Genomic DNA, 25459 nt, shown 5'->3' on the forward strand with positions numbered 1-25459 from the left:
ATCAAATGATTTGTTGTTGACATTTTTGGACGAAGGACTTGGGAAATCGGTCTAGGTACACCGTATATATATATATATATATATATATATATATACTTGATTGTTTCGTCCTTTCCATTGTTATATAGTCACCAATGTAATTCGGCATTATCCATCATTAATTAAAATGAATATTTTTTCTTGGTACAGGTTATTAAAATAGGTTTGATAAGCCTGTACCAAGAAAATGTTACATTTAATAAAAAACAAAAGAAAACAAAATATTTTGACATGATATATTACTAACATACAATAAGTACGATTATTAAGTAATTTTAGGTAAAAATATCACAATGGATTCTATATTTTCTAGTCTTACAATATTTGTTATACAAATTTTATAAATTTTTTCCTTATTATATAATACGTATTTTTGTAAATAAAACTATAGTACACTATATTCTATAGTCACTAGTACATTCCTTACGCACCACGTAACTTCATACGTTAAGAAAATTTATCAACCACGGTTCAAGGTCAACAAAGTTCATATCTTGAGAAAAATCATAATTTACGCCACCAAGTATGTAGATTATTGGAAGCACATTATTTGACTGTACAGAAAAGAACCGACTTGAAAATGTAAAGTATTTCATTAAGTACTCAAAAAATTTTAAGTTTCAACAAAAAAAAATCAAAATAATTCAATTATATACTCTTTAAGAACATGGTCATCAATCGGTATAATTAGCACCAAAATTAAGTACCTTCGGAGTACGCAATGTACATTCTTATTGCTATTGTAATAAAATCAATAAAAATAAATAGTTTTCATAGCACTGAAATATAAAAGCTCGATGTGACCCACGGCGCTTGAATGGTTCACGTCGAAGCCGCGTAATGAGCTGTTATGGGTTCCTGGCTGGCCCATCAAGTGGTGATGGTGATAGCTGCATCCTTCTTCGCTTCTATCATCTTGTAGTACACCACCGCGTCGTGGACAGTTGGGAACGTGTCCAATTGCAGGCGATCAGACTCAAGAGAATTGTACGTTTCAATCATCTCTAGTACAGGTCCTGGTGACAGTATTTTTAATTTTTTGTCAATAAAACAAATTTAACGAATGAAAACTATCTTCCAAGGAACAATAATGACATTAAGGCCTTGTAAGTTACTGTTAGGAAAACTGTTGCCTGTATAAGATACAAAATTTTGGTCAAATAACAAATATTACCGTTAGCGCCCGCTAGTAGGACGGTGATGTTGCTGGAGACCAGCTCGCGTTGGGCGGCCACCAAGCTGCGGATGCCAGGAGCATCCACGTACGACAGAGCTGTGGCGTCTATGATCACACAGCGGACCTAAACAGAAGTTATATAGGAATTTGGTTTGATTAGGGAAATAATAACTCTTCATTTGTATAACAGTTTTGTAACGGACGTCCAGAACCAGCGACTGCCTAAGATAATATATTTTCCTTTGGTACGTATCGTGCAAATACATAATATTTGACCTTTATTAAATTGTTTAATGGTAAGTTTAAAATTGTTTTCATGTTTTTTCATATTCAGGCACCAACCTTTTCTCCTACATTTGACTCCCACTCGAAGTCACTTTTGGTGATGTTGCTGTCTTCATCAGACTGATCGTGATCTTTGAAGTAACCGATTTTTCGGAATAGCGTGGATCGGAACAGGTTCTTGCTGGCGAAGTTAAGGCCGCCGCAGTAGTGGAAAATCTTGATACCGGCGATTTCTTCGGCCTGGAACAAGAAGCAATTCAATTTATTGAAAACTTTGTTATTTACTACAAAACAATTTAAATCTGTCAACTGTTTTCTATGTATTTTAATAATGCTTTGTGGAATTTAGAACCGTTCATTCTTTGATGTAGAAAATGTTGCCTTTTACTTTGTATATGTGTGTGGCGAGTTAAGCAAGTTATTGAACCAACAGATTTCTCGGCATCTATCCAGACTTAGCTCAGTTCCTTTTAATCTATCGTCTTGTAGTTCTCTAAAACTTGGTTTGATTAACAGTTTAATATACAAGTTAAAATAAACATATTCGGATTTTCAGTTAGAGTATATTGGATAATGTTAGTGAATTAAAAACTACGTTTGGATGCTTTTAAATGAACATTTTGCAATTCACTATTTAGAAACCCATCGCTGTATATCCTGGATTGCTTCTGCTGCTGTCTAAGGAGTAGTTTAAAAGATATTTATCTACCCACGTCCATAGATTTTTATGGTCCTTTTATAATATTCAATGACATTTCTCAAACTCTGTCGTTAAGTATCCAAAAAAAATTATCGTGACACTATTACATTTGTTGGAACTATTATCACTTCATGTAGTTTTGTCAATTGGAAGTCTTCAAGAATTTCACTGTCAACTACCATTAAAGGTACAGATAATGGTGGTACAAGTATATATTTCATAGCTGTAATATAAGTTACGTGTTTACAGATTATGATCAGTGTCTTTTTTGGTATTCCATTTTTTTTATGCTACGGCTTCATTCGCACTGGAATCGTGGAATGTTTTGCCAACGTAAACGTTTTTGTTTGTTGGACGAATTATAATTACGAGTACTGTGTGGATAAAACGCGATGGAGTTTCTCGAATGGAATAAATAAGTTAATTTAATTATTTTTATTATTATTTTAAAGAAGACTCTAGTTATATTTTTTGTTTGTAGTTTGTTTAAAATATAGCCTTCATCCGTGCCAAGACTATTTATATTTTTACCAGCACTTTGGTGTACGTTGTGTGACGTAAAAATATTGACAGTTGGATCTCTTCGTTTGACATTGTCATATTTAGCGTCAACTCACAGCTGTCAACCTAAGAAACCTTTGGAAGCCTTAGATGGAAAAAAACGCAATTGCGACAATAATGTGAGCTAAAACTGTATATATATCAAAATGCTGATATTCCCGGATAAGAGATACCCGTACTCTTCAAACTATCAAGTAGCGATATTCGATATAGCCAGGTGGTGGATATTTATGTTCATAAACATTATCATAATGTACTGCTGTCAGTATATCCTGTTAAGTCTACACGAACATCACGACATGGAGTGGGCGAGCCGAGGAGTTCTGATGACGTCGTAGAGTTCCAACAATTATATTTTGAATAAAACTGACGTTTTTGGGATTGTTTTTTGTTACTTGATCTAACATCATTAATAGTTATTAGAGTTTAGTGAAAGTACTTTTTTATGGTACTTATATGATATAATTGCACGCTTCACGCACAAGAAACCGTGAATTGTTACCAGCGAGAAAAATCCCGAAACATGCTTTAGAGGTCACGATTAGATCAAGGTCTGTTTTATATTTATAAAAGTGTGCAATTTTTCATAAATATTTTCTTATATAATATCACGTAACATTATTAAGTCCGACTACACAGATAACTGCAGATCCGAAGATTTCAGGTTCAATGAATATATTAGTTTTTTTTTTTTGTCTAATGATGCTTTTAGGCTGTTTTTTTGCAAATTTATTAATAAAATTATATAAAACCGACTGGGTGGGTATAAAAAGGCATCTATCGAATTTAGTGTAGAGTACTTACAGCTCTGTATCTTTTGATGTCCAGATAGAGGTCAGTATCGAGAACTCTTCCGAGTAGACAAGTGTAAGGTTTCTGTGAGCGACAGAACAGTGCGCCCACACTAGCAACCAGACCCGCTCCCAAACTGGAAGATTGTAGATAACATGTATTAAAGGCATTTCGCTGAAGTGAAGATGTAGAGAAAATGCAGAGATTAAGCTGTCAGAAAAATATATCGTAGCAATTCTTGTTAATTGTGCAATGTCATTAGGAAATTATTGTGAAAGCTGTAACGGACTCGTAACAGATTTTTAATTTTATAAGAAAAATATGTAACAAATTATTTTTTAATTACCCGATGTCGATGTTAATCAACAATGTTATGAGGAACGTCACAATCCAAACGATGGCATCTAATTTGCTGAGCTTCCAAAATCTGTAATAAAGTTATTAATAAGCATAAGAAAATAAGGTAATTTTTTTTTTGTCTTTACGCATATCCTACTTGCAATTTGGATGTTTTCATCTCAGATCACTATAAGGTAAAGTCAAGCATTAATCTAGTTAGTGATTGAAAAAATCAAACTTACTTAGCCAGTTCTTGTGTCTGCATGAACATCCCTTTGAGTGAGACGACAATGATGGAGGCGAGCACACAACGAGGCAGCATCTCGAAGAACGGACCAACCCACAGCAAAACGCACACTATCAGCAACGAACTGACCACTGACGTCAAACCCGTCTTACTACCAGCCTGTTAAAGTTATATATGAATATACAAATTATTGATACTTTAAACAGAAAATCTATTAAGGTTAACTATATTTGCTTCCCCAGCTTGTTCTACTCGAATCATTATAACACAAACATTAAAACGTTAAGTAAACGTTAAGTAACCTTAAACGGCACCTAATAATATTTAACTTAATAATTTTTTTAACATTTTTCTATACTCTCAAATCTTATTTTTTAATAAAGTCTATTATAAAAACTACATAATCTCGACGTTTCGGTTACTTTTGAGCAACCGTGATCACGGGCAGACGAGATGTGAATCTTATATCTCATAATGTTTATCCTCCTAAGCGGATAAAAATATAATAAACAGATTGGTTCTGAACGAGTTTGGACTGGCAGACTGCTTACCTGGTACTGAATGTAGGATCTCGATAAACTGGCGCAAAATGGAGCGCAGTTGAAGAACGAACCAAAAACGTTACTGGCCCCCTGAAACACAAGGATACTTATAAACGTGACAGCTACACAAGCTTTGAAGTCTTTACAATCTAGATTGTAATGTATTAGTTTTAAGCTCGTCTTGTTGTAAAAGACATCAAAAAATGTTTTAAAAATATGATAGCCCAAAAACCTGTTGAAAATTATCATCAATCTCAGCAGACCATTTCCAACTTACCATAGCTAGTAATTCCTGATTGGCATCGACCTCGTACTTCTCCTTGGCAGCAAAGATTAGTGCCATAGACATTGTGATGGTGTACGTCACCATAGTGATGGTAAAGGCATCAATCGCGATCTTTGGGAACAGCTCCAGTGGGGGTTGTTGGGGATTTGGAAGACTAAAAATGAAACACGCTTATTTAGTTAGACCAAAATCAAAACATCAAAAGACTGCGAGGATAGCTGTTTTTTTGTTATTTTAGAGGGTCAATGTGTTTTTAGATGTACTCGTATTTCTATTAACAAAACGTACAAATTACGAAAACCAAAATACTGTAATAATATGAAAAGAATATTGTCTTTATGTTTTATAAACTTCATGATACAAAAGGTTTTTGAAGTCAATAAATACGTCAAAATTACAAAAAATTGGGAATAAGCGCTAACTTCAATAATGAATTACAGCAACCAGTTGTCGTTAGCATACCAGGGAAAGATCCACTTCCATATTTATACAAGGTAATTAAATTGAATTTATACATAAATGCTTTTTATTATATGCACATACACAGTACAAATACTAATTTAAGGTATTTTAAATTTTTGTCGTCTGCCTGTTTGTTCCGACTAATCTTTGAAAACGCAGCACCGATTTTGACGAAACTTTTACCAGCAGAGAGCTGATGTAATTAGGATCATCTTAGGCTATTTGCGATTCAGAAATTTTATTAATTTTTATTACTTTCTGATTATGTTGTAAACTGACACAAACATCCCCAATGTTTACTCAGAGTGGGAATGTACTATTTTTCGGTCGTATTGAGCATTCCAATCAGTATGTCATATCACATACGATCTCCCACATATCACTTCAAACTCACCCGGTTGGAATTTTCCCAACAAGTGAAATTCCGTAAACGCCTTTTAGATTTCCGAAGGTCGACGCTAAAGTTCCGATGACAATCGCCAACAGCTCTATAGGAACTGGCACACGGCTTCTCTTACTCACTATGGGCTAAGGAGTAAAAAGTTTTCATATATATTTGACCATATAAATATGACGACTGAAGGGAGGAATATTATTTATATGGCATATGGTTAAAAGAACGTTAAAATTATTAAGTGAATATTCGATAAGTGATCTATATTTAAGCTAAAACAGATCTCTCTTTGTACGAGCTACTTCACAACTTATTTGATGTAACAATATGACGTCATATAACAGGAACATGTTACTATAATTCTTACGTAGTTGATATAATCTATGTAATGTGTAATCTCACCTTTAACACTTCGTTGTTCAGGGAAATTATTGTGCAAGTGATCACAGATATAATGAATGCGGCCCAGTTGGTGTTGGGAATATTTTTGAATATTTCGATAACAGTCTGTGAACAAAACAGAAGAATTATATGAAATTTATAGAACGAGAATAGAAGAATCGTCATAAAATAGATGCGGTACTGCCATAGCTTAAAAAAATTGTAGTTATGAGTTATGAGCTCAGACCCAAACATTGTCTAAAATGTAAATATTTATAAAGTCAGCCATTTGTAGAAGACATGTTGAATAGGCTGAAAAATAATATAAAATTTATTATACCGACTCTTCCACACAGCTTTTTGATTAATATATAAAAATAGGTAATACTTACAAATATAACTTTATAGTTGCTGCCAAGATGTGGCAATCGTATTCCGAAGAGGTCTTTTAATTGCGAGGCCATCACGTGGAATGAAGCGGCCGTAGTGAAACCCGACACCAGCGGCTCTGATAGAAGTGTGGATACGGCGCCCAGGCGAAGCACCCACATGACTATCTGAGGGAAATATTATTCAAATCGAAAAATTTCCCCAGAGCTTAGCTTACTGAAGAGTTTAAATAAAATTTATATTTTCAGATTACTACGCGTTTTTTTATTATTTTGATGACGTTCAGACGAGATCAACATGTCTGCCCGTGATCGCGGTTGTTGCAAAGTAGCCGAAACTTCGGGAGTATGTAGATGAAAATAATAAAAAAAAGGCGTAGTAATTAAAAAATATTAGTTTTATTTAAATGTATACTCGCGAAAGTCTTAGATGTCATTATGCGAAAGTCTTACATACGTCATTGATACGGTAATTCTCTACAAAATCTTTTTTGGCAAAGTTTCCTATGAAATTTTACATATAGTATAGACGAGTTATACTCACTTGCATCAAACCCACGGCCAGACTGACAACACTTGCGACTTGTATGGGAGAATAGGCTGGCAATAACGATGGTCCTAGAAATATACAAGATTATGACTGATTACGTATTTTACCCCATTGTTTGTGTTTATGTTCACTAGAGGATATTATATGAATGTCCCAAAAGTTGGCAACCCGTGATCCAGCGACATCTTACCTTCAGATATAGTCGAGTTAACAACATGTACAACGTCAACAGGCGTGGAATGCTGTACCACCACCTGTAAAAAAAATTATAACGAGCTCTTAGAGTCAAAAATAAATGTCTTTTTACATTAAATTTCAGTTGGATCGTTAGAAAGAAGATTTCTTCGAAATGCTTGCCTTGGGTCATAATTTTTAGAATCATTAAGTTCGTTGTCATTATTTTAGGAATCAATTTAATATATTATTTAATATTGTAATGTGATTTAAAGATCTTAATATCCAAAAATGCAGAGACATATTCAAAAAAGATTGTCCAAAGAACCATAATTTAAATGATGTACCAACCTTTCCCGTCATCAAACAGGCCACTGCGAAGGTCCCCATGGAGACGTGGGGCGAGGTACCAAAAATTACATATATGAGAACTGGGAAAAAGGCCATGTAAAGTCCAACTATAGGGGGAATTTCCGCTAACATCGCGTACGCCATACCTGAAGTGAACGAAATTTTTTTTTTCTATCTTATTTTGATAATTTGATTGTATACAAATGTAATTAAAGAACAAACCAATTATACATACATTTAATATTTCTAACCATAATTTACTAAAACAAAAGGAAAATATAATTAAAAAAACACAAAATTAATTACTTTGATTCTTATGTTTATTTAAACACGAAAAGATTATTGTAGGTGTATTCGCACCAGATAAATCGAGTACAGTACTGCGTCGTAGCTGCTAAATTTACTTTGAAATAACATGAAATTCGCAAATTCGGATCTCGTTTATAAGATTACATAATAGAAGTTATAGTGTAACGTGTATATTATGTTTCGTACCTTGCGGTATATGCATAACGGCGGTGGTGGCGCCCGCGACCAAGTCCCCTACTAGATCCCTCTTGGTGTTGTACTTTGGTAGCCATCTTGCTATTGGCAACGAGTTAATTAGACACTCGCCGAAGCCGCAGTTGCTGATAACTTTTTTGCATCTGTATGCCCCTGAAATAAATATGTAAGAAACCGTCTTTATATTTCATATTAAACTTCGTAGGGACTTTTTTTTGTTTTGACTTGACTCTAGCTGTTAGGACTATTGGCTTTGAAAGCGTCACCGTGAGGGTATCGTAAGAGCACATTTAGTATTAAGCATCTTCCTCCTAGCTTGACAAAAAATATCGTCGTTTGTGGTATTTATTTCTTATGTAGATAAACAGCATTATAATGCTCGTTCATTAGAAATCGGCATATTTTAAGCTCAAGAACTTCTAATGGATTTATTTTTCTTTTAAAAAAGTGAAATAAAAAAGGCAATACATTATTAGGCCGTTTGATTGTATGTGTGTTAAAAATTAATGGAGTACGTGGATATTCAATTAATTTGTTTTATTGAGAAGGCCTTTGTAATTCAGAAGCACCTCGTAATTGTTGAAAGGTGGGTTTTATTTCATGTATAGGTTTAATATTTTTTATGATATGCATTACATAAAAAAGACGGTTGCCAAAAAGGTACGATTCATTTGTTTTCAATTCCTTCCCAATCTAATTACTTATCCGATCTTTGTGACTGCATATACTCAATCTGAAGTGCCTATCTGACATTTTATAATAGTAAAGTTATCTTAAGGGTTTAGAGTTATTTAAATGAGAGCATGATACGAATTATCTCTAAATATTTTATCACTTTGTCTCGCAGCGTGTCTGGAATTGTACTTAAATGTATGTATTTCAATAGCGCTCTATCAAGATTATGGGGGAATTCGTTAAGTGACATACGGGATATACAACAATGTGCTACAACCCTTTCAGATCGCTTATAAAAAATAAAACACGGACAAGGACGTGAATCCCAGCCTATGGAATTATTATAATTAACCAAATTATGTGAAATTTAAACATTCTTGTCTGTAGATTCAGGAAGAAACCTATACGTTTAAAAAAAAATTCTAATACAATTATAATAGAATTCCCAACAACATTCATGTTACATATATATGTATATACAAAAATCTTTATATGATTAGGATTTTTAAGAAGGTACAATGTACATGATACAAAGTTACAATATCAGTACAGTTAATATCGGGAACTTACAAGGTTTCTCCGGTACTTGGTAATTAGCATCCTTGTTTAGGGCATCCTGCTGGTAAACCCGGCGGATAACGTTGAACTGTTGGCTGGAGCGAGTGGGTAGCCTGCAACAAGAGAATATGAGATCTTACCAGTACTTCAAACATTTAATTTTAATTTTTAGTATTAATTAATTATAAAATATAACTGACAGTAGCTTCAATACGTTCGTAATTTGATGACCTAATTTCTCAGTAGCGTTTTGTTACATCACTTTCTACTCAACAGTTTAGGCTGGATGAGAAATTTTTAAGTGACGTAATAAAATGTGCCTCGACGCTTGTTTTGTATATGCATTTACTTGTCAGTTATCCAGTGGCGGCGCAAGGCCACATATGGACTTTTGCCCTAGTCGAGATAAGGGTAAGTTACATATACCGTAAAATTCGGCTTATATAATTTACCATTTTATGCTATTTACTGTTATACTAATGTTCTAGTAAATGAGTTTTATTGATAATCAATATTTAGTTTTATTGATATACATGTTAGAACATTTGCGTAAGATGTTGCACTGTTTACTCACAAATTTCTAACTGATTGCTTTGCAAGTCTTAAATGTTTGTATACTTTTTTCTTGTATTGATATTATAACGTTAAATATCACTAGTTACATGAAAAGTTAGCCTAAAATCCAATAATAAGGGTTTGTTAACTCGGTTTAATCAGTTTAATAGCGTACATCTGGCTCTTAAACTTAAAACTTTCTTAATTTATTATTCAGTTTTCCCTTCACAAAGAACCCAGAGTTGTTTAACACACCTACATACATATATACAATCGTATAAGCAAGAGTAGCGGGAAAATGAGACAGTTGAGGAGACATAATCTCGAGAAATTAAAATTCATATCACACATGGAAAGTGGAGAGGAGTAAGTAAGTATATATAAAATTTTATATAGCAATCCAATTTTCTCAGGGAAGCTTTTGAGAGTGACGCACAATATAGATACCTAAATAGATATCAAATATTGATATGTCCAGATTATATATTTAAATTATATGACATTAGTTTTCTATCTCCATACAGTTTATCTCTGGTTATCTCGTATCTCCTGCGTCAAATTCGCATCTAAGTAAAGTAAAAGATAAAATAAATCTTTAAATTGAGTAATTTCTTATAAGTGAGAAGCAGAATTTTTCCAATTATTACATCTTTCATGAGGTTTTAACTTCGTTTGGTCCGTAAATTCTTTTTTTAAGACGGAAAAGCTAGCATAGATATTTCAACGGCTGAGTAAATTAGAGCTTCTTCAAGTACATATGTAGCTTACATATGGCCCCTTGTATTGTTTAAAAACATTAAACTCCACAATGAAGCATTTTGGACAAGATAATATCTCTTAGTCGCCCATACGAAACAAACAAAATTTCGATTCTAAATGTCATATAACTTAGATGGGTTTACCCATCCAGATTTTGACTGAGGGTAGAGTACTCGTTACAACTACATCTGTAAGTTGCTTACTTTATATTCTTCTTTGTATATTTTTCATTGGTTTTCCGAGTGCTGTTATATTACGCTGGAAAGTACCAGACCATAGAATAAGGCTTATGGCCGTTACGATGCTTAATTGAAAAATTCCCACCTTTGATGGGTGTTTTGATTTATGGATAAGTGTTGATAGAATAAAAACAGTCGCTTCACACCTTTTTTAAATTGTTATAATATAATAAACGTATTTTAACATAATGATAATGTATGTGTATACGACCTTAAACAAAAATAATTAAAATTTTTGTCTTCTGTTTGCTTCAAGTAATATATGAAAAGGCTGTTAGCGAGACATTAATTGGCAGATGTAATCAAGAGTCACTTAGACTATTTTTTTTTTACGAATTCAAATATAAAACATAAAAATACTTTCGCATCACTAACGTAACAGCTAATATTACAGTAAATTTATTATTAGGAAAACAATGAAAAGTAGCCTTGCTTTGAAGGCAATTCTTTATTTATTTATAATATTCAATGAAACGGCCGAGAAATATGATTTATGAATATTACCCTGTTATTTTAATTTTTTTTTTACACAACCATCAAAAGATGGCATGTCCTAATTCGGTCATTATCAAAAAGTCAAAAAAACATTGAAATAAACAAAAGAACATTTGGATACAGTTTCTTCCATTCTAACAAAAAAATTAGTCAACGTAGAATCAAAAATAATGTCATTAGTCGATAATTTAACAGTTAATTACTCTTATATTGAGGTTTTTACCGCCCACAGCATCAAAATACTCGCCCCGTATCTGCATATACACTCTCATCATCAGAATTTAATAAGGGCTTTTTCTCATCACCATCAATGGGACGACGCAGAAAATCTCCTTCAAATAAAAGTAAGGTCTTTTTCAGGCGCATTTTATACAACACCAATTTTTAAAACAACACTGCACTAAAATTAAATAAGACAATCAATATAAACTATTGTTTAATGGATTTTTAATTGATATATATATTGACGTCGATTCGACAGATTTGTGATTTTATTACTAAAGTATCTACAAGACGTTATGCCTGGGTGGTCAACTGTTGGGACATTGTTAAAAAAAAAAAGATGCTGAAATACTGATTGCCGAAATAGATTTAACCTTTAGAGATATAATGTGTCCCTATTTAAATAAAATACTTTTGTTTTTGAAATCTAACTTACGTTTATGGGTATACTTCGATTTTTCTTGCAATTATTTGAATAATCAATAACGTGCTATAAATGCAAGAAAAATCGAATTATACAACATCTCATTTTTTATTTATTCTTAAGTTCTAGTGGTATACTTAAGTTGTATTGTTTATTTCACCAATACAATTTAAAAAAAATATTAAATATATGATAATATTTTTCATATTTAAGGTCCAAAAAGATTTAGTAAAACTTGCGCCCTTAGCTAAGAACCTCTGTTTTGTTATCATTCCACATAACGGTTATAATAATGTTATCGACAAGTCAATTAAAAGTTTACTGTAACAATGACCTCGCCTTACTGATTTATATGTATATAAGATTTGTTCATTTTCGAACGTACTTCAAACTGTTACCAAGTTTTTGCGATATTGTTACTGAACAGGTACGAATATTTCCTTTTATTGATTTTTATAATATTAATATAATACACATCGTCGAGGCTCGAGAGCCTGGTACTAAGCAAACATGTATATGCCGAAAAGAACTGTAACCTAAAGATAAAGATAAAGATGTCTTCATGTTTTATCATCATCTTTTTTATTGATTATAATATATTGATATCGTTACATAATTTCTTGCTAAAATATGTTAATATAAGAATGCAACAAAAACAATAGCGTAAATATCTGCATGATAAGATAAAACTTGAATGTACCTTCAATAGAATCGTCAGCAGCTTTGAAGATTATGTTCTTAAGAACATAATGTTTGAATAAATATGAAACGTTTCCTAATTCTGTATGTTAAGGTTAACGTCATTTTATGGCGGGAATTAGAACGAAACAGTAGCAGTTCATACAAGAATAGAGAAATATATGATGTATCATTTGATGATGTTTGGGGGTTTTATATGGAAAGTTTTTTTTTTCATTGGATATAGGAAGACAAAAATATGTTTATTATAAAACAAGAAAAAATATTCTATCCATTAATTACAAGTATTCAAAAACAGGATATCAGAAACAAGAAAATAAGAGACGATTCTTTTGAATCATAAATTTATATTTTTTTTTATTTACTCCGCTCGTTTTTTATTCAGGTGAAGATTTAAAAAAGTGAGGAAATACATACATGTGTATATTTTGACATGTAAAAAAATGTATTCGCGCAAAACTGTCGAATGTAGAAACCAATTTTTTTAAGCTGTTAAAAAAGTACTAAGATAAGTTAAAAACGGAATTTTGGCAATGCTTCTAAGTTTCCTATCTAAACAAATCAATGCAAAAGTTTTTTTTTTTCATTTAGGTTATTTTTTTCATTTTTCTAATTGAGATAAAATACCCAATTCCGTAGGGCCAGGGTCTGTTCTGCAAATAATCAAACGATTGATAAATTTCCCAGCCGTAAAGATCCGTCTAACATTTTTCACTTCAATCATACTCACCAATCATTTTTTGGATTTAATTTTTCCTTTTCCGAATCCTGAACGTTCCTCATTATTAGCACACTTTGCACTAAGCACTAAAACGTCAGTAATTATCTACACTTTATTCACTTTGGCTTTATTGTGATAGTGTGTATAATTTTCTTATTTAAAAATATCTGTATATAATACAATTTTATTATTAACAAGAAAAAAATTCCTTAGAATCCAATCTTAATATAAACTACTTTAATATCTGTCATTTAACTATTACAATATAAATTGCAGTGCCAGAAATCACGTTCACACTACGATTAAATGTACGAATGAATGCGGATTTTCTTTTATAATCCTTGAGATGGAGATACCGTTTTTTATGTAAACATGGCTGATGTTATCAAGTCTAATACGAGATGAATATACTATCTCTACGAACCGAATTTCCGCGTCTCATTGGCCATGTAATGAATTGAATTTGCGAAAAGCTAAACGAAATCTTAACCAGAATATAAAATGTTTTCCGATTTCTTAGCCTTTCTAAGCTTAGAGAAAATTCAATTAGCATTGATAGACTGTTGCGGGTAAGAATAGTGAAGAACAAAGAACAATAATTTTATATTCATAATAAAAAAATCTCATATTGAACAGAAACTGCGGAACAGTCGGAAAATTACATTCTATTTATTTGTAAAACGTTGTCATTACACGGAAAACATTATCCATAGCCTCAGATATATTGATACAAACAATAAACTTAAACAACCCATAATTACAGCAAACACACTCATCTCACTTGATGTTTGTAATCCTTATTATATGTATTTTTTGTAGGCATGTAGCTGGCACATTTATATATCGCTACATTCTGAAGTGTTCTTTAAGCACTCACTGATAGGTTATTTTCGTTATATAACCACTACAATGTATTAGCATACATTGAATACATAAATCGCTTTATTATATAGACAACGGCATAAGATACAAGAGAATATTTATTTTACACATACGTAATATATGTAGGCAATGGCTTATTTGTGAAGAAATATATATTATTATCTGAATTAGTTCAGGAGACGTGATTTATTTATGTACATGTATAGATTTTTTGCGTCCTCTTGATTTTTAGGTGTTATACAATGGTTATCAATAAAAAATCGAGGGCTGTTACAGTTATTGGGGTGTGAATCTTTTGTTACTATGAATTGTATTGTTATCGATAACTACGCATTTATTGCACAAGATAGTTGTAAGCTTATGTGGGGGCAAAACTTCGAAATCAAACATTCGTCTATTAAATTCTATACGACTTATTTTGTTTAACGTTCTTTTACCTTAACTTTTACATTATTAATAAATAATATAAAAATAATCATCTTGATACGAACGCTTTTTAACAACTTCTTATTTAAATCTTCAAAAATAGACCTCTGTTTTCACGGATTAGTAAATATGTTATATTCAATTCTAATTACGTAAATTAAATAGTTTTTTATGGGTTTATTTGTTATAGAAATTTAAAATTCTACAAGTATTAGACGAAAAGCTAAAGTATGTGAGGGCGAGCGGACGTTTGTTACTCTTTAGACTAGAACTACATTAGGGATTCAACGAGACTTTCCTGGAATGAATCTTGAATGAAACACGTAGACATCATCACAGGATAACAGTTGTATTAGTAGTTGTACGAATACACGAGACACGAATTATAGAGGTAGCTGTATTGTGGTTATTGTATGTTTTGTTTTACACACACAACATTTCTCTTTGAGTATGTTTCGAAAGACCAAGATGAATAATTACAGAATGGTGCCCTTATGGATTAAATGGTAAACTTGTCACTGTAAACCTGTGATACTCGCGTGATTTATATCATTAGGTCACTATCAAGTGATATTTTATTACGTTAATAAACATGGGTCGCAACCCGAAATTTTATATTATTAAGATAATATTATCGAAATAGTTCGTAATGCAGACATTTATATTTTTGTTCCGGATTCCTTTAATTTTGAACAATAACTGAAAAAATAATGAATTCAAGTCAGACTCAAGTGTTCACCTTATATAATGCATAACATATAAGTTTGAAAATAGAAAGAAGGTTTAATGAGAAAATATGTTCGTTCGCAGATGTTTTCTTAAAGAAAAAGACACGCAAATTTATACAGTAAATAAACAATAATATTAGTAGCTGACGCATATTAATATTACGATATATATTTTATATTTTGTAATCACAATGTATGAAATTGTTAAACAAAATATTAATTAAACAAGTTAATTCATAATCACACTCAACTATGGGTAATTTTTAATTAAGTGAGGAATAAAAAAACTCACATTTCAACCGCCGTGACAAAACTAGATTCCCTTCTCACTGTAGCTCGTTTTTATTAAAAAAAATATAATCTCGAGCCAATATTTGTATATATGACTTAATTGTTGCTGGCTCTGGTTATCTAACCTTAGGTTTATCTATGTTTATATTAAATAATATTGTTTGTTGAGATATATGTGGTTATTTCAAGGTTTGTGTTTGCGAAATTTCGTAATAGCTAGGCTAGCTACTGACGAAAATTAGGAAATAATAAGTGCACCCTGGCAGAAAGGATAGCAAGCCTGCATACGAACGAAAACTATGTTAAAATAAAGTAACTTAATCCAATAAAATACTGATTAGTTTATGTAAGCATTTCAAATAATTACTGTGAAAGATGTCAATAGAAAATTTGCCGTCGCAAGCGGCTGAAGCCTTAGCCTTAACAAAGTTGTAATATTTGCAAAAAAAAAAAAACATTTAACAATTTTCAAGTATGCATGTGTATGCAGCACAAACCTAAAAGTATTAAGTATTTATTATTTCTAACAAAGTATTATCCGACTATGACGTCATTAAAAATTTTCGGAACCAAAATTTATTTGAAAAATATCATTTTAATACCATCAGATTTTAGATAACAACGTAATGTTTAGGAAGTATAAGAAAGTAATATCGCCAGCTTTACATTCGCCTGTAGGTGAATATTTCTATATTAAATTGAACAGCAATCAATAACATAGCAGAGTCTGTCACGAGCAAAGAGATCTACCAAATATGTTGCTTTATAAATAACTGACAGTAATTTAATATGCAACATTAAAATCTTTTTATTTAAAAGTAGGATTCGAACATGAAATAAGTATATTATATAACTTTAAAGGAAACACGCCAGCTGAGTCTAAAAATTCGCATCAGGTTATGGGCTTCAAAATATTTTCAACGTTGATCTTTAATACACTTATGTTTTGACTCACTACTGCACATAAATTCCAATACATACGCATTAAATCCCAACCTGCGACACAGCTTCAATGTGGATCTATAAGTGGCATGTCTTAGAATGTATCAAATAGTTCCGCTCTGTATCTGTTCTCTATTAAATCTCAGACTAAGCTAAGCGTTTTTTTATACACATATTTGCTCAACCAGGAATCGAACCCGAGAACTTTTAAAAACACTCTATTTTCCTCCACCTGCATGCTTCATTACACACCCTTAGTTCAACCCATATTACTATAGATGGCAGAAACAGGTCACATGGGGAACAATAACTTCAGCTGTCAGTGAACAACTGTAATCTTTTACTATTAGGTACACCGATTTTTCGGTAATTTTCGGCAAAAAAAAATTGTTTTCATCCATTTTCAGAAATGAATTTCAACTTTTCACATGATATATGATAAAGACAAAATTATAATGCACAGGTTTGAAAAATTTACATTAACCAGTGTTCTATAATATAGTACAGGGCATAAAAACAGCAGCATAGAATTACATTTTCCTTAACAAGACTTGCTTTATAAACTGATAAATACTATTCAAATCCAATGCTAAGTTCACAAAAATAACCGCAATCTTAATCCATATAAGGAATAATATTTAGCCTCCGCAAACTGATAAGGTTTGCTTAATTGTAAGACAAACATACTTCAATTGCCAATACGTAATTCGGGAACGACAACATTGTAATAACATCTGTGAGCTCTAAATGAGACAGTATATAAAGAAATTTCCAATAATATAGTACAATGAATAATTAATTTTTTATAAGACTTATGCCAAGTGAAGTTTAGCTGAGCCATAAGAAGAAATCAATGGGGATCATTTTAAGACAAAAACATTCACACGACGTTAAGTGATAACAAAAATAATATATTAAGATGGAAAGCTTTCAGGGAGGTGTTAGATTAAAAAATATTAAAATAGCCTCGACGAAAGGGTAAACATAGCGTAGAACAATCTATATGGTATTTCATTTAATTCGCTTAAAAACTATTTCTATATATAAGTATATAATATCAACGTTTATATTATTATAGCGATAGCAACTCTGCCTTTCAGTTTGCTACTTTATTACCTCTGAACTTGTGAACCAATTTAAATGAAATATTGTACGATAATAAATAGCATCTTACAGATGAATGACATCGCGAATAAAGCAAGTTATAAATTATAATTCCATCCAATAACAGAATAATAAATAACACAGCTGCGAAAATCTTGTTACATAAGTATTATTAGACGGCAAACTCTCAAAAGAGGTTTTAACATTATTATAGGATTTAATGTTACCTATATTGGAATTAACAGTACTATAGAGCATAATAGAGAAAAAAAATCGAATTCAAATTAAAGTTTCATTAAATTTGATTATTAATCTAACATTTATATTATAATTCGCATTTAATTATAAAGAAATAGAAATATTTTCGTATTATTTCCTTTTAAACAATACTTTTTAACGTCGCTCTTAAAACTAAGAAACTTAATTAAATCACAGTACATATCAATTGCAAAATTTTTTTTAATACAAAGATTTAAAGAAGACATTATTTTAAATAGCAATCATCGCCGCAATGCAGTAAATTAAAAGCTTAGCATTAGAACAATCATTTTAATATTTTTTATAAAATAAATTGCTTAACTAATGAAAAAATCTGCTTTATAAGCCGCTCAGCCTCTTTATATTGTATTTTAGATCAGCCAACATGCGTTTCAAAGAAATATTTAGGAAAGAGAATACAGCATGACGCGGAGCCTAGACAGATTCATTACATTTAATGAAAAGGTATATATATGTATATATAAAAGCATAGAGCAGCGAATCAGAACTACAGCATTAGAACATTCATTTAAACAGTTGTTTAATTTATATTGTTTTATAAAACGCCATTTATCATCGGCAAAAACCGATAGATGAGATGTGATTTATTGAAATATTTGTCTCCATTGCCAATACATAATTCAAAAAGGAGAGTATTGTGTAACATACAACGAATGAAACGAAATAAAGGAGACAATACATTAAATAGAATTCAATAGCACAGTGCAGTAAATAATTAGCATAGCATTGGCATTCATTTAAAAGACATTACATTTCAACCGCTTTACAAACATTTCAACTTCTATGTATATTATAATTCGCATTGCATTTTCAGTAAAAACAAAACGGATTCGATATTTAAGAAAAGTTGAAAATATCCAAGAAAAAAATTTGCAAACGAATCAAGGTAAACATTACAGAAACTGTCGTTCATAATCATAGTGTCAAATCATTTAGAGATGTTTCATTTGTTTCGCTTAATAATTGGTGAACATATTTGTTTTATAATTCCCTTAGATATATGACACTATAAAAATAATGTCAACCTGTTTATGAAATACTTAAATTTCTCATCACTTTCTCATGTAACGATTCTAAAGACTAATCGCTCTGAAATCTGAGCTTAAAATTGATATCAGAAACTAAATTTTTTTATAATTTATTTGCTGACTTCATCCTCATCGTTTCTTAGTAATGACTAACGAGAAGCAAATACAATTAAAGCGCAATGAAAAAGTTTTAAAGCCGCATTATCCTCAATAGTTCGAATGGAAAATTCCTGAATTTGTTACATAAAAAATTCTCATATTTATTTTATCTTTCTATTGTCCTGGGTCTTAACATATATATATTATTTTCACTCCTATAATAATATATATGTTACAGGTGTTGCTGTATATTCAGCTTAGCGATGTATAAAATTAATATTCTCTAAGTTCTCGTCATAATATTACGATACCGCTAAAATTTACGTAACCGACGTCATAAATCTTCGGAGTTGAATAAAGCATTCTAATACATATGACAAATAAAACAATATTGACATAAACACGATAACGCGAAATAAAAACTTCCACTTTTTATATTTATTATTTTTCCTTCAAAAGAGAAAAAAAAAATCCAAGCAGTTTCGATTGAAACAGTGAATACTTTTTAATAAGATAATTTGTATACCGATTTCTTTGTAGTTTAAGTTTTATTGTGAAAAATAAACGACTGAAAATATAACCATTTCGACGAAGTTGATAAGAAGCTTATATGACGTGCTCTCATGCTTAAGTTGGTTAGGTATAAAAATCAATAAAAAAAGAAACGATAGACAATTAGGTTTCAAGAACGTTTATTTTTAATAAGAATTTTTTTTTTCAACAGATGAAAGTTATAATATCTTTTATACATAGATGTTACGGAGTATAATTGATACGGAATTTTTAATACAACTTATTGTAATTTTTCGCTTCCGATTTACGAATAAAAATCATCGATATTGTAAGATGAAGATGCAAACTCACACTAAGAACAAGCTGTCAATTAGTACAAAATATAAGGACGGTCATTGTTTGTTTTGTTACGTAATACAGACGTCATAAATACGTTTAGCTCCTGTTTGAGACTTGGAATTTGATATTTGTATTTCCCAGAATAATTTAAATTATTTTTAAAGGAAAAAATAATTAAAATTATGTACATCCTACTAATCGTCAAGTAACTAGCCCGCGTATCCGGATGTAAGTGAAATAGTCAAATTTTATTCTCAAGACTTAAGCCTTTAGAAATTTTACAATGCGAAACATAACTTTCAGGAAATTTTATAACATTAACAAAATATACACTAATAGGACAATGACTTGAAGGCAACTATTAATATTTATTTCACCGGGAAAAATATGACGTTAATAAAATTTATTAGAACTAACTATGTTTTCAGTATTAATATGTTATTACAAACAAGAGAAATAAGTCATATGAATATGTGCTCACATTAGAATTAACCTTCATATTAGAGGCCGACTGTAAGTATTACTTGAGCAGACCTACGTATTTATACTCTTGGCAATCGTAATTATATACATGCCTATATTTAAGTCAATCTAGGAGAAACTTTGAGACAAAGGAAACACATTTTAAAATAGCATAAAAATTGATTAACAAATAGTTGTATTATATTCTTTTAATTATTTATTACCTTGAACAATTCCTAGGTTTTAATTATTGAATAGACATTGCATTCGTGAGTATGGCAATAAGACTGTTATCACATATCACTTGTATCATTTGTTATTACAATGATTATCTATAATCGAATGTATTTAGTTTTGCCTAATACAAACATAACCTAGAACACATCACTATCACAATATGTCAAAGGTACACTAAGTGAAAATTGAAATATGGCATTTGAAGGTTGATTGTTAGCATGAAGTGATGTAAATATTTTTACGGCTCTGGATACGAGCATGAAGTGATTGATTTAGCAATGTTGCAAGTTTTGTGTGTACTTTGTATCATACATTCATAAAATTGTATTATAACTTATATTCACACAGGTTGGGATTGTTGATTAATCTTCCAATTTTTTCTTTGGAACACAACTTATGTAAAACTAACCAAAGGATTAGGTTAAACTGTTAGAGAATTTACAAAGTCCTACGAAAGTCCTTGAAACGAAACGAAAACGAAACCTCTTGAATTTTTATTTATAATACATATTCTGCAGGTTCTAAAAGTTCCTCACTCCCTACATTTTTTATAGAAGTGTAATTATTTTCTAAAATTATAACATAAACACTGACAAATTACCTTTCAAATTATTGAACTTTTCGTAAAAAATATTTATATCAGACTTTGTTATTTCCAGCACATCAAATAATATTAGAAATAAATCACTTTGAAGGTGTTCAGTCAAATTTTTAGTCCGCAGATCATTTGTTATAATATTTATGTATAATAAAAGTAGATTTGTTATCAAAAACAGACACAAAAAACGAACAGTTCAAATAATAATCTCTATCTAAATATTTATTTACCTCATAATATGTAGATATTAAGCAAATTTTAAATTTGGAAACAAGTTACTGTTATTTACTTTCTATTTTCTCAAAAATAATATTGTTTGCTGTCTGTTTAATCGGCCGCACTTTGAAATTATATATTATGAATACCTCTAGCGTACATTTAAAACTCATTTAGAAAAAAATAAATTTAAACCATTTTAATTACTCAAAACAAAATATAATCTTTTGATTTTGCATAAATATCTTACAAGTAATAGCAACACATACAAAAATGTCAATCAATTCTGATTGATAAATTCAAAAAAGAAATTCAATTGTAGCTTGTTAAACTATTTATCTTTACATGAAAATAAAACTAATTTGGAAAATTAAAAAAAATTCACTTGAAACTTAAAATGTATGACCCATACGGTCATATTGTTACTAAAATTATTCCCTTATTCAAATTGTCGCTATAAAATTGTTACCTAACTTTTGAATAGATTTTTGAGCAAAAGTTTGCCTAAGTAAATTGTTTAAATCAGTCATATAGATGTTGACATATGAGAATCTTTATTAACAATGAGATAAAAACAAGGTCGTATGTTTTTGTGAGCTGTGATACTTTTGATTTACTTTTATCAGTAAGAAGATGCTGGAAGAGAAGGATATCTATCGTGACACTTGGGTTAGATATTTGGGTGAGGAAATACGAATAACTAGTCATTATAGTAATAAAAATTCCTACACATATAATTTTAATCCATATGTTCTTTAGCTATGTTAAGTTAAATCTTGGAAGTAAAACAAGCTACATATTTATAAATTTATTAACTTACCCTTCATCTTTTGTTATATAATGGTCGCTAAATAAATCCATGTTACAGGTTATGCAAATGAGGTGGGTGAGTCTTTTCGTGCAGTGGTCCCCGTGCAAGTAGTAAGAGCCAGCTATGCAGTAGCATTCGGATATGTGCTCGCTGACACTGCAGATAAAAGTTGGAAAATGTTTAAAGTGTGTAACAGTTTATATTGACATTGATGAAATCTTTTTAAACAGAATAAAAAAGTTTTTTTGGTAAATTTGTAATAAAATAGAACATAAATGTGGTGAAATAAATATGTACTTGATTATAGACTTAAAATACTTATGTAAAAAAATTTTGGTAACCTTTAGAGGTCATATAAATATCTTTCCATACACTAAATTATATTGTATTGCTATAGAAAGGTGGAGGTCCAAAGAAAATATTAGTGGAAACTGGTGATGCTCTGCTCTGGCAGACCTTGGCATCAGTTGCTATACCGGGATTAGTTATAAACAGGTATTTTGATTACATTTAGAGTTGCTACATTTTCAAGTGTAGATAAACGTTTTAAACATATAATTTTATTAGCATTGAATATTAAGCTTATACCCTGGTTTTTATTTAAATTGATTTTTAATATTGTCATTTTCAGGATATGTGCATTCACACAGAGGCAACTTCAAAGAAATGCAAGTAAGATACCCCTTACACCTCGCAAGATAATAACGGTGAGTGTGGGTCTCATATCTATACCCTTCATCATACATCCCATTGATGCTGGTGTTACTATTTTCATGAATAACACCTATAGAAAATGGATTTAGATGTATCACTATCAGACATTATTGGCTTAAAAATGAATAATAATTTTGTTTTTTTCTAATAATAGAGACATAGTTATGAGAACTTTTTGGGTAGAAATTTAGCTGGCTTCGGAAGGATTGGAAATGCCTGATGCTTTAAATTTTTATTTGGGTAGAGATGTACGTGTATACTTGATATAACACTGCCATATTATGTCAAATCTAAATAAATATGTTTATTTTATAAACATATAAAATTAATAAATTATCCATAGAAAAGAACATATACATGGTGTTATGTAAAATATCTAAAATTTTAAATACAGCCAAATACAATGAATATGTTATATGTATAATGAACAGTTGAGATAGTATTTGGTATGTTTAATTATAAAATTAATCATCTCCATAAGGACGAAGTTATTCATGCAGACCAAAATGGCGACAGTTTAGATTTAAACACATATTATTTAATGTCATCATAGATAAAAGAAAATTTAATCTATGATGACATTAACTTTGAGGGGCCATATAGGAAAGTAACTTAATATGCACTATTTACAAAATGGATTAAAAATTGTCAATATTTTTATATGTATTTGTTTTAGGTCAATTAAAACTAACTTAAGACAGTCACTATAGTTGCTATGTTTTAATATTTCAATTATGACAAATCACTTTCCTTATGTGGCCCATACATTACTACCAAGAATTTTATTGATACCAATATAACCGAAACACCTTTTGGTAAATATTCTGTAGTTGCTCGATAATTATTAATGTTAATTTTATTAGAATTAGAATGTGGTTCAACACTTATAGGAGTTTCAGACAAAAAGTAGTATAGTTGCTTGAATTATCTTGAAACACCTAGAATACGAGTAATTTTTATTCTTTTTGTACTATTGTTTATAAAGTACATTACGGTAAGCAATATACAATCAAGAATATTTGTATATATATAACGACATACATATTTAAAGTAAAAAACGTTATTGCAACCTCCATTTTGAAGAATAAAACTCTTATGTTCCTATTGAATTTTTAAACGTATTCAAATGTCAATTACGGGTGTAAAAATTTATGCCAAAGACATCATGATAATTTTTTTTTAATCTATATTAAGAAATAGACAATATTATTTTGTTTATTGTTAATATATTAATATATACATATATTCGGGATTCTTCTATAAGACGGCGAACTTTAAAATGTTTATACAATATGGCTGCCACTTTAGTATATCTTAGCTATACAATTTTTGTTAAATATGTTAGAGTTTATTATTTAAATTATTCTTGTTGATCTGTTATTGTTGATAATAAATTATGTTATTTAAAAGTTTTTTTATTTCTATTAAACCCCTTTCCTTTTTAAATTTACTTTTAAATATAGTTTAGATGTAAGGGATCTCAAAATATAGAAATGTCACTGAATATTTTGTGCACAGATAATATAAAGATAAAAATGTTGTTCGATTTATTGTTAATTATTTTTGTTAATTGACTTGTTAAAGTTAATTTACTCTTATATGATCAGGGTAGCCTAACAGATAAAAGTAATAAGTATGTTATTCTTAAATCTATCCAATAACCAAGCGATTTTTTCATACTTCTGTACAGTATTCAATAAAAAGTGTAAAAAATTAAACCTAGTTGGTTTTGATACTACTACATAGGCCCCTAAAACCTACACCTGGGTCCCAGTCCCAGGCACTGTTGGAGCTCCTCTCCCTGCAACGCGATGGACCCGGCACCCGCACGGTGAATCCATTGAATGCTAAGAGGTTTCGTGTCATATTTTTTTAATTGAATACTCAGTAACCATAGAATCATTTATACCATTTAATTAATTAATTACTAATAAGTGGAGCAACTGAGCCACAAAACAAAACTACCTGTGTTTCTAGTTGCCTGACAAAAAATAATAGCAATAAAAGAATAGATTTTTTTTAATATAAGGCGCTTTAGTATAATAGTATATTTTTATTGCTTAAAGTTATCTACACAACTTTTGTACAATAAATATTATGTTAAAAATAGGGTATTATTGTAAAGTGTTAATTTAATAGCAATCTGCGATATTTTATGGGAACGTTGACTGAAAAACGTGTCTGTGATTAAACGGCCCTATAAAATTTTATATTTGTTACCATTATATATATGAAGCAGAATATGTTTTATATTAAATGTGTTTTTACGA

At 30.5% G+C, this 25459-nt stretch overlaps 2 protein-coding genes across 6 annotated transcripts in view; one reads left to right on the forward strand and one right to left on the reverse strand.

Annotated features, from left to right (window-relative positions):
- Window positions 1–261: 261 nt before the first annotated feature.
- LOC116777543 (prestin) overlaps window positions 262–25459 on the reverse strand; it is a 31603-nt gene continuing 6405 nt past the window's right edge. For 2 of the 5 annotated variants that reach the window (XM_061526176.1, XM_032671156.2), the window contains exons 2-18: window positions 22485–22631; window positions 9419–9519; window positions 8165–8326; window positions 7670–7815; window positions 7335–7398; window positions 7139–7212; window positions 6598–6762; window positions 6227–6331; window positions 5825–5958; window positions 4960–5122; window positions 4692–4772; window positions 4136–4299; window positions 3901–3981; window positions 3567–3690; window positions 1559–1741; window positions 1214–1340; window positions 262–1055 (exon numbers count right to left, since the gene is read on the reverse strand). In XM_061526176.1, coding sequence (XP_061382160.1) covers window positions 910–1055; window positions 1214–1340; window positions 1559–1741; window positions 3567–3690; window positions 3901–3981; window positions 4136–4299; window positions 4692–4772; window positions 4960–5122; window positions 5825–5958; window positions 6227–6331; window positions 6598–6762; window positions 7139–7212; window positions 7335–7398; window positions 7670–7815; window positions 8165–8326; window positions 9419–9519; window positions 22485–22631 — 2167 coding nt within the window. In that variant the 3' untranslated portion in view covers window positions 262–909. Of the gene's footprint in view, window positions 1056–1213; window positions 1341–1558; window positions 1742–3566; window positions 3691–3900; window positions 3982–4135; window positions 4300–4691; window positions 4773–4959; window positions 5123–5824; window positions 5959–6226; window positions 6332–6597; window positions 6763–7138; window positions 7213–7334; window positions 7399–7669; window positions 7816–8164; window positions 8327–9418; window positions 9520–13529; window positions 13688–15848; window positions 15868–20837; window positions 21027–22484; window positions 22632–25459 lie in introns of those variants that run through there. The other 3 variants (XM_032671155.2, XM_061526178.1, XM_032671157.2) reach the window with 3 other exon arrangements.
- LOC116777548 (mitochondrial fission process protein 1) lies at window positions 22542–24598 on the forward strand. The gene is made up of 3 exons (XM_032671162.2): window positions 22542–22660; window positions 22873–22970; window positions 23107–24598. The coding sequence occupies exons 1-3, from the start codon at window positions 22652–22654 to the stop codon at window positions 23276–23278; spliced, it is 279 nt and encodes a 92-aa protein (XP_032527053.2). The 5' UTR covers window positions 22542–22651; the 3' UTR covers window positions 23279–24598.

Source organism: Danaus plexippus, chromosome Z (genome assembly GCF_018135715.1).
Source record: "Danaus plexippus chromosome Z, MEX_DaPlex, whole genome shotgun sequence".
Lineage (NCBI taxonomy): Eukaryota > Metazoa > Arthropoda > Insecta > Lepidoptera > Nymphalidae > Danaus > Danaus plexippus.

Bases quoted from the DNA above. Each gene is read 5' to 3' on its own strand.
- LOC116777548 (XM_032671162.2), top strand. The intron at 22,971-23,106 runs GTATTTTGATTA...TGTCATTTTCAG, and splicing joins CCGGGATTAGTTATAAACAG to GATATGTGCATTCACACAGA.